The following is a 12987-nucleotide window of genomic DNA, read 5'->3' on the forward strand; positions in this document are numbered from 1 at the left end:
ATTCCATGGTCCAACAAGACAATCACTCCTGAAATATTAATACAATACATCCTCAACTATCCTGCAGGCTGTGCCTTTGTCACACAGATCCACAATCTCTTGGGGATTTATCTATCTTGGAATTCACCATTATTAGTATTTTAGAAAGGTAATACAGTGCTATACCATAAATGCCTCAGAGGAATCTGGGGCAGCACCCTAAAGTCAAACACAAAAAATATATATATAAATATTCCCACTAAGTGGGATAATAAAGACTATAAATAGCTTCATAACCATTCAGATCAGGTATCTGCCACCATAATAGTTTGCCAAACTTACCAAAACAAACATAAAACTATGAATTTTCAGAACTTTTAAATTTCAGAATTGCAGATAAGGGACTATGTACTTTCAGCAATGTTTATAATTTTCATTGTACAAGTTTTTTATCTCCTTGGTTAAATTTATTACTAGGTATTTTATTCATTTGGATGCTACTGTACATGGAATTGTTTCCCTAATTTCCTTTTCAGATCACTCACTGCTGGTAAACAGAAACACAACTGATTTTTGTGTATTCATTTTGTATGCTGCAACTTTGCTGAATTTGTTTATTAGCTCCATTAGTTTTTGGTGGTTTCTTTGGTACTTTCTGTATATAGGATCATGTCAAATGCAAATAAAAGATAGTTTTACTTCATCCTTTCCAATTTAGATGTCTTTTGTTTCTTTTTCTTGCCTAATTCCCTGGCTAGAACCTCCAGTACAATGCTGAATAGAAATGGCAAGAGCAGACATCCTCATCTTATTCCTAATCTTTAGGGGAAAGTATTCAGTCTTTGGCCATGAGTATGATGTTACTTGTGGGTTTTCATAGATATTTTCTACCAGATGAGGAAGTTTCCTTCTATTCTTAGACTGTTGAGTGTTTTTATCATGAAAATATGTTAAATGCTTCTGCTGTATTTACTGAGATGATTATGTGGTTTTTGCCCTTATTCTATTGATATGGGGTATTACATTAACTGATTTTTTGTGTTAAACTAACCTTGCATTCCTGGGCTAAATCCCAATGGTCATGGTAAATAATACTGTTTATGTGTTCCTGGATTGAGTTTGCTAGTATTTCGTATCAACATTCATAAGAAATACTGGTCTGTAATTTTCTTTGTTTGTGATGTTTTAGTCTCCTTGTGATATTTTACTCTGGTTTTGGTATTAGGATGATACTAGATTCTCTCCTTCTTGAAACATTTTTTTTACATGTAACCTGGAAAATCAATCTTCCTTTATCCTATCTTACATCACTGGTTGCTCATTCTTAATCACCTTTGCTGGCTCCTTCCCATCTCCCCAGCTTATTATAAATGTTTGAATGTCCTTGGATGCAGGCTTAGAATCTTTTCTCTTTTTCTCTCCACCTTCATTCCCTAGGTAATACCATTTAGTCTCACAGTATTACATATAATCTATATGCTGATGGCTCTCAATTTATACCTTCAGCCTAGACCTTCCCATGAACTCCACAATATATATATATATTTATACTCCAAACTCCAAAATATATATATATTTATAAATATATATATAAATAAAACTATAATACCTCCTCAATAACTCCACATGAATGTGGCAGATGTATCACAAACTTAATAACTATTTTGAAATAAAAACTGTTATAGCAAACACAGGTCCATGGGGTAGGGAAGGGCAATACAAACAAAACCGAGTTCCTGATTTCTCCTCCAAACTATCTTCTCAGTTTTTTCCTATCTCAGTAAATAGCAACTTCCTCCTTCTAACTGTTCAGGCCCAAAACCTTAAAATTCATCCTTGACTACTCTCTTTCCACACGCCACATACAATCCACCAGCAAATCCTGTCAACTCAACCTTCAACATGAACCTAGAATCTAACCACTTCTCCCTCTGAAACCACCCTAGACCAAGCTACAACCAATCTCTTGCCTGGATCGCCACTAGAGTCTTTTAACTGGTCTTCCTTTGCCCACCTTGCCCCCATTCTCTAGTGTCTATTTTCAATACAGCCATCAGAGTGATCCTTTCAAAATATTAATCCAATCATGTTACTCCTCTGTTCAAAGCCCTCTAGTGGTTTCCCATCTCAGTCACAACAAAGTGATAAGAGTGGCCTACAAGGTCCCATAGGATCTGGTCTCCCATCACCTCTGACCTTCTCTCCTATCCCTCTCTTTCTTCCTACTACTCCCCAGGGACACTGGCTTCCTTGATGTTCCTGGAACATGCTAGCCTCTGCTTTGCCTCACAGCCTTTGCACTTGCCACCCCCTCTGTCCCCAACACTCTCCCCCCAGATACCTACATGGCTCCCTAGCTCTCTGCTATCACCTTATCTCCTGAACATCCTAAATAAAAACAGTAAACATCACTTCTCTACCCTAGCATTTGCTTTCACCATACCCAGTTTTATCATTCTCTACTATGCTTGTCACAATGTATTTCCCTGTTTCATCCTACCTACGTAAGCTAGAATTGTTAGAGTAGGAGACTAAGAGACAGGGGCTTGAAGACTGGGTGAAGGTGTTAAAGTAAACAACCCTTAAACAAAAGGGGCTGATAACCACAGGCAAGAACAGGCTTAAACTGGGTTGTCAGCTATCTCTGCTACCTTAAATTAACTTTGGCTAATTACAATATCATTTACATTGTGGTTTTAAAATTTCTCTGTCCTTAAAATCACCATGACAGTTCCAAGACAACCATATAAAATATAAAAATGTGAGGGAACCCAATTCTAAGAATTACTACCCAAATTCTTAGCAAAAGCCAATTGCTTGGCCTTGAATATTCGTCCCCTCAATTCGGAAGACTATGACAGATCTGAAACCACTACCTCTCAGGGCAGCTGCTCTTTTCGAGCCTGCCTGCTCTCCTCCCTGAAAGTGTACCTTCACCTTCAATAAAGCTTTCATTTGCGTGCCTTAAGTGGTGAGTCCTGAAATTCTTTTCCGTGAGGAACACCAAGAATTTGGAAAAACCTCCACTCAGAGGCTGGTAACAGAATGAATGCTCACAAGGGCAGGAACTGTGTTTCCTTCTAGCCTCTAACAAAGGCCCAAGAGAACTTTCTGTAATGATGGAAATGTTCTATATTTGCATTGCCTAATACAGTAGCTATTAACACATGTCGCTACTTAGCACTTGAAATGTAACTAGTGTGACTGAGGAGCTAAACTTTATTTTATTCTATTTAAATCCATCAAAATTTAAACTTAAATAGCTATTATGTGGCTACTACACTGGATAGCACAGCCTAGAACAGTAGCTAATAAATATACAGTAGGTAACTCAAATATTTGTTGAAGGAATGAATGGAAGGAAAAAAGAAATCTGAAGGCTTTTCTGTAACTTTTTATTATAGAAATTTCAAACATCCATCAAAGTAGACAATAGTAAAATGAACCCTCCTGTACCCATCACCAACCTGAAGGCTCTTCTAACCTGAAATAAGTCTCCGTGGATACCAGTGTCTCAATTTGGCTTCCAACAATGACTACATTCTTGGAAAAGAGGGAATTTATATTATCCAGAGTTATATCAATACCATCTCTAAAGGCCTTTCATAAGTTATAGAGAAATCAGGAATTAGATCAGGTATATGTTGAGGTATAAACCCATATGCTAATGAATGCTTGAGGTATATTTGTTATAAGAAAACACTAAACAACTACATGTATGTTATTATATCAAGAACCCAACTGCTCTCTTGACCAATTATTTTCTTTGTTTAAGTTTTAGTAAAGTCACACTCTTAATCTTGTGACTTCACAGAATTAGAGAGACCTTCACTCTTGTTAGATGACAGAAATTCCTCGGGCAGGAATTTTTGTCTTCTTAGCCGTTATAAACCCAGCATCTGACATAATAAATGTTAACTGAATAAAGTTCATAACTGCATAAAAGTGATACATGTGAATTGTCAGAGTGCAAAAGATATAGGCACTAGATCTCCAATTCCCTAAACAGACACAGACTTGAAAAGGAAATTCGCAAATGGATTTTCAAACTTGACCAATCAAAAGGCAGTACAATATGCTAAAAAGAAAATCAAACTGGAAGCAAGAACACTTGAATTTCAATGTCCTAACTCACTAAGTGGGGTGATCTTATACCAGCCATGTACTTCCTCCAGGCTCCAGTTTCCTCACTTGTAAAAAGACAGTTTGGACTTGATAGTCCAAAAGATGTTATCCAACCTTAAAACAGTTATGTTCAATTCTAGATCCACAATGCACACACATTTTTGAAGATGCCTATTAACTTCCCCTTTCCTTGCTAAATCATTTTCCCTATAAGTTACTTTAAAGGAACAATACATTAAATATGATCTAATACCAAGACATCATGCCTACTTCAGTGAAGAGGTAGTGCTCCCCATTTCTTGAGGAGTGGGAAATTCTTTACTTGGGGCTACTAAAATACTGCTGGAATCCTCTGTTGAATTTACACTTAGACAGCTGACACTGGGCTTATTAGTACAAAAAAAAAAGGGCAATTTTGGCCACATGTTTGCCTAATAAACTCTCAGGGTACCATTTGTGTCTGAAAGTTTCTTCAATGGTTCTAAGCCAATTCTTTTCTCTTTCCTAGATGGCCCCATAAAAAGTACTGTTTTGAGGCTTTGTGCTGAGGTTTTACCTTTGTTTAAATCAAGTAGTAGTACTAACGTCATGCTCCGATGATATTTAAAGCAAGGAAACCAAAGAAATGAGGGTCGGTCGTGTGCAGCTTACCTTGATGCTATTGTTTGATAAAACGTCTGGAGCTTGCATTTATTACAAAATGTGGCATTTGGGCTCCTGTTCTGTGTAGCCTCCACAATTGCGAGCCCAAGCTAGCAATCAAATGCCAATACTGCTGCCATATTTGGGTCTAAACACTGACAAGTATATAACTGCAGCACTGCCAGCAAAAGGTGTCTTAAGAAGGCAGCAGAGAAACCATCATGTAGCTCAAATAAAATCCTTACACATGGTACACAAAATAATCTTTTAGTTACTAAAACTGGAATTTAATTGGACATTGGTATTTGGTTTGGGTTTTTTTTAAACACCATTACTATGACCCCCCAAAATGAACTGAGTATTCCATGCAATAGCTTCAATCATAATTTCAATTTTAAAATTTATGTATTTCGTACATGTGCTCTCTAAGTTCACCATAAAGGTCTATGTGTAGTAAGTTTCATCAACCTTTTAAGAAACACTATCCAGATCTCAAAAATAGCAACAATTTTAAAGAAAAACCAAGAACAAAATACTACTCTGAACAGAATGCATCTATTTTATAATAACTCATTAATAGTAGTAAGTTCAAATCAAACTTTAAAACGTGTTATTAACCATCAACTGAACCACTGGAAAGATATATGCCAACATAAAGAATACTGTATTGCCATTAACATAGGGTAGCTTGAGACATCTCTTATTCACACTAAGATCTAAATGCACATGATTAAAGCTACCACATCAACTGTCCATATTAATCACTCAACAACTTAATTAAAGTAAACCATCTTGTCAGATAGCTTGCCTCTTCTCTATTTCTCAACATTATCGACTTTTAATAGTTCACTGAATTAGTCATTACTTGCTTGTGGCATTATCAACTGTGTTAGATACAAAAGTCCAGCATGTGGCAAGGTCAGTTATAGACATGTACTGATGGCAAACGAAAGGAGAAATTTAACCCACCAAAATGGTCATGAAAAGAGCAAAACCTATTAGGCCTTTCTCTAGACACTCCTGGCTAGATTCAAAGTGACAGAACAAACCAGATCAAAACTAAACAGAACTAGAAGCAACATACAAAATCCTAATGAACCTTTGGAAATCAAGGTATTGATCCATCAACATCGAAGCTCAATTACTCCTTTCAGAGCAAAATATTCCATGAAGTGACAAGAAACTAGTTTGAGGTCTGAGATATGAAAAGAATAAAACCAGTCACTTTATATAGCCTAGTGCTAGGTGCAATCATATCAGAATGTGGGGATCTTGTGAGGATTAAATACACATGTATGTCAAGCACCTATCCACTTAGTCCAGGAGCTGGCAAATTAACTCACATCCAGCAAATGTTGGTCCTTCCCCAATTCTTTAAGAACTCAAGCTTATTAAGTCAAAGATCATCTCATGGTTTCAAAAAGCAAAACAAAAGAAAAACCTTAAATGGTAATACAGACAACACATCTTCAAAGAACTTAAAGTAGCAGATAGGATCATGAAAATGAAAAATAGATACTGAAAACATTTCTGAATGGCTCATCCTTCATGGTCATTTACAACCTTCATGTTTTGTGAAAATTATCTTTAGGAATGAGCTTTGACAAGAAATAGGCCAAATGCAAACTAATTCCATTTGGAAGCAAAACCCTGCAAAAGCTTTTCTGTAGCAGGTGAACAGTTCCTCTCATAAAACTTTCACCACTGGCTATACTTCAAGCTTTCAGCAATTCTAGTTTCCAAACAAACCAGTAACAAAACTATAAAGCTAATTTTTTCATTAGAACTGTTAAATAACAGGAGTTCAATAAATCATTTGCCTTCTAAGGGGAAAAAAATACTTTCTAACACAAAATATTTCTTTTGGTTCTCAGAAAATGAAGTTTATTTATTTACAAACTGAAAACTGTATAGTGCAATCTTTTTATGGCTCAAGAATAAAATATTTAAGAAATAAAGGTATAGAAAGAACAAGGCTTTGTCTAAGAAGTCTTGAGATCAAGTATCACTGGTGCCACTTACCATACAACTTTCAGGAAGTTACCTAACTTCTCAGGTACTTAATTTCTTATAAGGTTCTTTTCTGCTCTAAAAATGATGACATTGGGCGGGCGCAGTGGCTCACGCCTGTAATCCTAGAACTCTGGGAGGCCGAGGTGGGTGGATCGCTCGAGGTCAGGAGTTCGAGACCAGCCTGAGCAAGAGTGAGACCCCATCTCTACTAAAAATAGAAAGAAATGATCTGGCCAACTAAAAATATATATAGAAAAAATTAGCCGGGCATGGTGGCGCATGACTGTAGTCCCAGCTACTCGGGAGGCTGAGGCAGTAGGATCACTTAAGCCCTGGAGTTTGAGGTTGCTGTGAGCTAGGCTGACGCCACGGCACTCACTCCAATCCGGGCAACAGAGTGAGACTCTGTCTCAAAAAAAAAAAAAAAAATGATGACATTATTTACAATATCTTATAGTGTCTTCAATGCTCCCCCATATATAGGTATGTATGTATACACACACACATATACATACATACATGTACCCTTATTAAATAATACAAAGTTGTAGTAACTTAAGATGCATTAAGAAACAAAGAATGAGAGTGAGAATTAGTGTGTGGAGGGGCTGGGGTAGTGTTCTCACCCCACATATCATTCCCAGTATTTAGGGCATTTACACAGCCTCAAGACACCTGAATTAACCAAGTAAGCCTTTAAACCCTTACAATCAAACATTAAAATTCAATGTGGCTATAATCTCTTCCTTACAAAACATGGGACCCAAAGAGTCTGGCTTCAAGTATGGTTTTAAAAAAAGGGGTGGGGGAGGGAATCTATTATATTCACCACCCAGCTCTTCCATATGACCACATTAAAAAGAAAAAAAACATAAATGAAAACTCACAGGCCCATTGTAATACATTGTACCACTTGTGAATGCAACACTTAGCTCAGGCTTACTACCCTGACAAATAAAGGAAAGCACTTTATGAAGCCAATTTAATTGGGAGGTGACAGAAAACATACAGCCATTTTCTTTAGCCTTATCATTGAATTGGCTTCAGCTCCAATCTCTGGCAAATCCCACTCAACAGAAGAAATTAACCAGGTCAGCAGAACAGGTGCTACCTTGTGTCTGTCAAGGGCCTGGCATCACCACAATTACTTGCACACAATGAAGCAGTAATCTTTACAGATCATCTCTCCCAAGAAGTATATTGGGGAGGGGGAGGAAAGCTGAATGGAGCGGGGAGTAGGAAGAAGGGGAATAGGAAGCAAAGAGAAAAGGCAAGAAAAGAAAATGAATGTGCAGCTGCCTTGCAGCTCAGCAGATGTCGGGATGTGATGTACGAGGCTAGGATAAGCTGTCGTAGCCTGCTGCCAAAGAGGGGTAAGTGATTAAACCCTGCACAGTTCTAAGCACCATATTTAGAATCTGCAGGGTTTCAAGACTTGCACCCATTCCTTGCTGTGCTGCCAGATGTTGGCAACTGGTCCAGTTCCTACTGACTGTGCATGGATGGCAGCAGTTGGTACAGCAGCAAAGCAATCTGGAATGCTTCCGCAGATGCTGTACATTAACAAGTGTCACCCATCATTCACCTTTACAGAAGGCTGAAACAACTCCAATTTGCTGCCACTTCCCTCTTGGGAAACAGCCAAGATAAAGTTGCGCCTGGCAGCCCCATTTGTTTCACTCAGGTGTTTCAGCTGCCTTGCTGACCTCTATTAGTTTAAGTTTTAATTTAGATTAACCCCAGCACCCCAATTAACCAGCAAGGGGAAAAGCTAAGATGTGACTAGTCATAACTCTGAAATCAGAATTTATCGAAGTTAAAATTATTAATTGGGATGAAGGGCCAATCAAGTAAGGCTATTTCTTTTTAAACAGAGCTCCAGGCAAAAAAAGAAAAAAAAATGTTTCAGACTAAGGATTGCCAATAGAAATAACTTCTCCCCAGTAATTTCAGTTTATTTTATTAAGCCTATTTAATTTATGATACACTTTCCATCGAACAATGTACACTTCAATTAATGAGGACTGGAACATTTTTGATTGTCTCCCATGATCTCACACAGTTATATAGCATTAATATCCCACATCAGGTACTCCCTTAGACACTCCAGAACAAAATAGAGTTCCCTACTCTTCTGACAAATGGATATAATAAGAGAAGAAAAATAAAAAAGAATCAGGATCCTTGACAAGGAACAGTTGAGACCACACCAATCCTCTTTCCTATACCCTCTCATCATTACTTTCTTTTTTATCATTACTTTTAAGACTCATTTATGGCAATAATTTTATCAAACATTATAGAATGAATTAAAAAAAAATAGAAAGTCTTTCTTTTTAGGGCACAACCCCAATATAGAATCACTTATTCTGGCTTTACATGTAATTTTCCTAAGAAGTTCCTTCCTTCATATCCATATGCATAGTACAGCCATCACTGTTAATCCTTCAACAAGCAGTTGCAAATTGTTTGGCAAAAGTTAACACACTAAAAATTCTACAGAGAAAAACATTATCTTGATAAACAATGGCTCATGTAAAACTGGTGTATCACTGCTGAACAGCATCCTCGATTCTCCACTAATCTAGAAAGGGTACAGCCTAAAGCATATTTCATTAAGAAATATAACTTGTCAAGAGACCCAGGAATACAGGAAGTTATTTTAGTTCTTTAGAATAGCCCAAATGTTTAGCCTACATTAACAGTCTCCAGCATCATTAAAAAGAGCAGCATGTCAGCAGATAGTAATGTCAGGAAAAGAACTGGGGGACATTTGTGAAGACGTATTGAGAACTGGACCATATTTCAAATTCTACCAATTCTTTCTGTCTTCAAAGCACTATACTATTATTATAATCAACAGTAGCAGACACTCTCAGTACATACTTAACTGATTTCAACAGGCACAAAAAGACATTAAAAACAAAAGGCTTGGTAATAATAGAACCAGAAGTGCAATTCAAGAACTCTGGGGTCCCAGACTTCCAGCTCCACGTCCCACTCTAATAGTAATGGGACAAGAAACTTAACAACCTATAAAAAGTCCTCCATTATCAAAAACGGCTGAGAAAGAACAAACCACCTGACTCAAAGAATCTGAAACTATTTTACAGATAATTTATACTCAAGCAACAACCAACAAAGTAGCTGTAGCTGCTTTCATTTCAAAAGGAAAATATATAACAGAAGAAAAGCAACAAATCCTGAATCACACAGCAAGTTAATTTTGAACACAGGAGTTCTAACTCACTGTCTGACTCTTATTCTTCCAAAATAAGCTACCTCTGTTGTTCAGAGAATTTTATCAGTTGTTTTAAAATACTAAAACCTGATTTGTAACAAAAGAGTATTAAAAAAAAAAATCACACCTGGTGGTAAAAGTCATCATCATCAAAGATTTCTTCATCCAAGTCCTTCAGGTGAGCATTGGCAGGGGCTTGAGGAAGGATCTCCTGTATCATCGAGGAATAAGGAAAGAGGGAATCTCAATGAGGTTATCAAAGAAACACAGCTACTGTAAATAATATGTGTAACATTCAAAGCACTGTTTTCCTTAAAATATAAAAAGCTCTTAAAATTAAAAAACAAAACAGTCCAATAGAAAAATAGGCAAAAATGTTAACAGTGGACAAAAAAAAAGAACCCCACAAATAATCATATGAAAATGCTTAACCTCATTCTAATAAAATACATGCAAACTAAAATGAGAAGATACCATTTTTCACCTGTAAGACTGGCAACACAGTACTAGAGAACATAGCCGGAGGGATTGGAAATTAATGTAGCCTTTTTAGAGGCAATTTGGCAACATCTATCAGGATTTAGTGTATTTTCTCTAACATTTACACATCAAGAAATCTATCCATATGTTCACAAAAACACACAACTTGTAGCACTGTTTCTAAAACTAGAAACAACATAAATATCCATTGTTTGAATAAATTACAGTACACATCCATATCATTAAGAAAAATGAAATAGATCTCTATGCAATGATATGGAAAAAGTGTCTAGGATACATTCCATTTTTAAGGTTGTGAGATTTTTGGCTGGGCATGGTGGCTCATGCCTGTAATCCTAGCACTCTGGGAGGCCGATGCAGGAGGATTACTTGAGGTCAGGAGTTGAAACCAGCCTGAGCAAGAGCAAGACCCTGTAGAGCCTGTCTCTACAAAAAATGGAAAACTTAGCTGGGTGTTGTGGCATGCTTCTATAGTCCCAGCTACCTAGGGGGCTGAGGCAGGAGGATTGCTTGAGCCCAGGAGTTTGAGGTTGCAGTGAGCTAGGATTACACCACTGCACTCTAGCCAGGGCAACGGAGCAAGACTCTGTCTCAACAACAAAAAATAAATATAAATATAAAAAAAGAATAAAAGCTGTGAGATTTTTATATATAGTTGTAATATTTTATATGTTTATACACACGTTTATCCCATTTAGTAAAAAGACAATCATATTTATATATCTATAGATATATGAATTTAAAAGACCCAAATGTGATTGCAAATTAGTGCAACCTCTGTGGAAAAGAATTTGGAGATACCGCAAAGAGCTACCATTTTATCTAGCAACAGCACTATTAGGCATCTACCCAAAGGAACAAAAGTTATTCTATAATAAAGACATTTGCACTTGAATGTTTATGGCAGCACAACTCACTATAGCAAGGATGTGGAAACAACCCAAGTGCCCGTCAATCCATGAGTGGATTAATCAAATATGGCATATGTATGCAATGGAATACTACTCAACCATAAAAAATGACAGTGATCTAGCACCTCTTATATTTTCCTGGATAGAGCTTGAGCCCATCCTCCGAAGTGAGGTATCACAAGAATGGAAAAATAGGTTCCACGTGTACTTGCCATCAAACTGGCACTGACTGATCAACACTAAGGTGCTTACATAGTAGTAATATTCTTTGGTGTTAGGAGGGTTAGGGGTGGGTAAACTCACAACTAATGGAAGCGGTGAGCACTGCGGGGTGGGGGGGGGGACGTCTCAACTCATAGTTGGGATGTGACAAAGTCCTAACATGTAACCAAAATGTTTGTATCCCCATAATTTACTGGAAAAAAAAGGGGGGGGGGAAGACCCAAATGCTTGAAGCTTGTTGCAACTTTTTTTTATAAAGAGACAGGGTCTCATTCTGTTGCCCAGGCTGGAGGGTAGTGGTGCAATCATAGCTCACTGTAACCTCAAACTCCTGGGCTCAAGTGATCCTCCCTGCTCAGCCTCCCAAGTAGCTGGGATTACAGGTACATGCCAGGACACCCATCTAATTGTTTGTTTGTTTTTTTTTTATTTTGTAGAGCTTGAGTCTGGCTATGTTGCCCAGAGGTCTCAAACTCCTAGCCTCAAGCAATCCTCCTACCTCAGCCTCTCAAAGGGATAGAATTACGGGTGTGAGCCACTGTGCCTGGCCTTGTTACAACTATTAATATTAACATGGTTAAAGCTGAGGAGTTGAATTTTTTGAGTAGGGGGAAATCTCTCATTTTCATTTTTTATAAACTTAAAAGTATTAAGTATACATTTCTCCTATAATTAAAAAAATTTAAACGTTTCCTTTAAACAAAATAATTTGAATGTTCCGCTTTTGGGTCCTTTTCTAGAATACTTAAATGGCAACCGTTAAGCCTAAAAAGTATACACTTACTTCAATACTGACATTTCCATAGAAATAGCTCTAAAACTGAATTTTAAAAATTGGATTCACAATGCTTCCATTACGAGAATCCTGTATCAAACTCAAAATTAAAAGAAGATGACATATAAAAGTTAATAGTAGCCCCATTTTTAAAAGCTTCCTCCTCCCACATACTCTCAGTTTCTCAACAATCCAGTAAAACAGTGCTGTTTTCCTTTCTTTCACTTAACTTCTTATACCAACAGGTAATGCCTACAAGTTTTTCAGTTAATTAGCCTCATAGAAACTTTTCCCCATAATCACCCTGCATCACAGAGTACTTACTGGTTCTCCAGGCAAGCTTTCTGGGACAGGCTGGGCTGCTGGCTCAGGTTTGCCAAGAACTCGGTAGATAGAGCGCTTGGTCTGTGTCCTTCGAAGTAATCTTTCTTTGTCCATTAGAATATGATCAATCTGAGTCAAGATTGAGCGTTCAAAGGCACCAAAACCCTGCAACAACATTAACCAGTGTCAGATAATGCAGAAAATCCGTGCTGAAGGCAGCCACATTGGTTTCTCTATCTTTCTGTGTCGGCAGA

The 12987-nt window shown here is 37.3% G+C and overlaps 1 protein-coding gene across 1 annotated transcript in view; it reads right to left on the minus strand.

Annotated features, from left to right (window-relative positions):
* The window catches only part of AATF (apoptosis antagonizing transcription factor), a 94627-nt gene that overhangs the window by 46643 nt on the left and 34997 nt on the right, over positions 1-12987 (minus strand). Inside the window, exons 7-8 of the mRNA XM_045525553.1 lie at positions 12734-12898; positions 10128-10211 (exon numbers count right to left, since the gene is read on the minus strand). Coding sequence (XP_045381509.1) covers positions 10128-10211; positions 12734-12898 — 249 coding nt within the window. The remainder of the gene's footprint in view (positions 1-10127; positions 10212-12733; positions 12899-12987) is intronic.

Source organism: Lemur catta, chromosome 15, assembly GCF_020740605.2.
Source record: "Lemur catta isolate mLemCat1 chromosome 15, mLemCat1.pri, whole genome shotgun sequence".
Taxonomy (NCBI): domain Eukaryota; kingdom Metazoa; phylum Chordata; class Mammalia; order Primates; family Lemuridae; genus Lemur; species Lemur catta.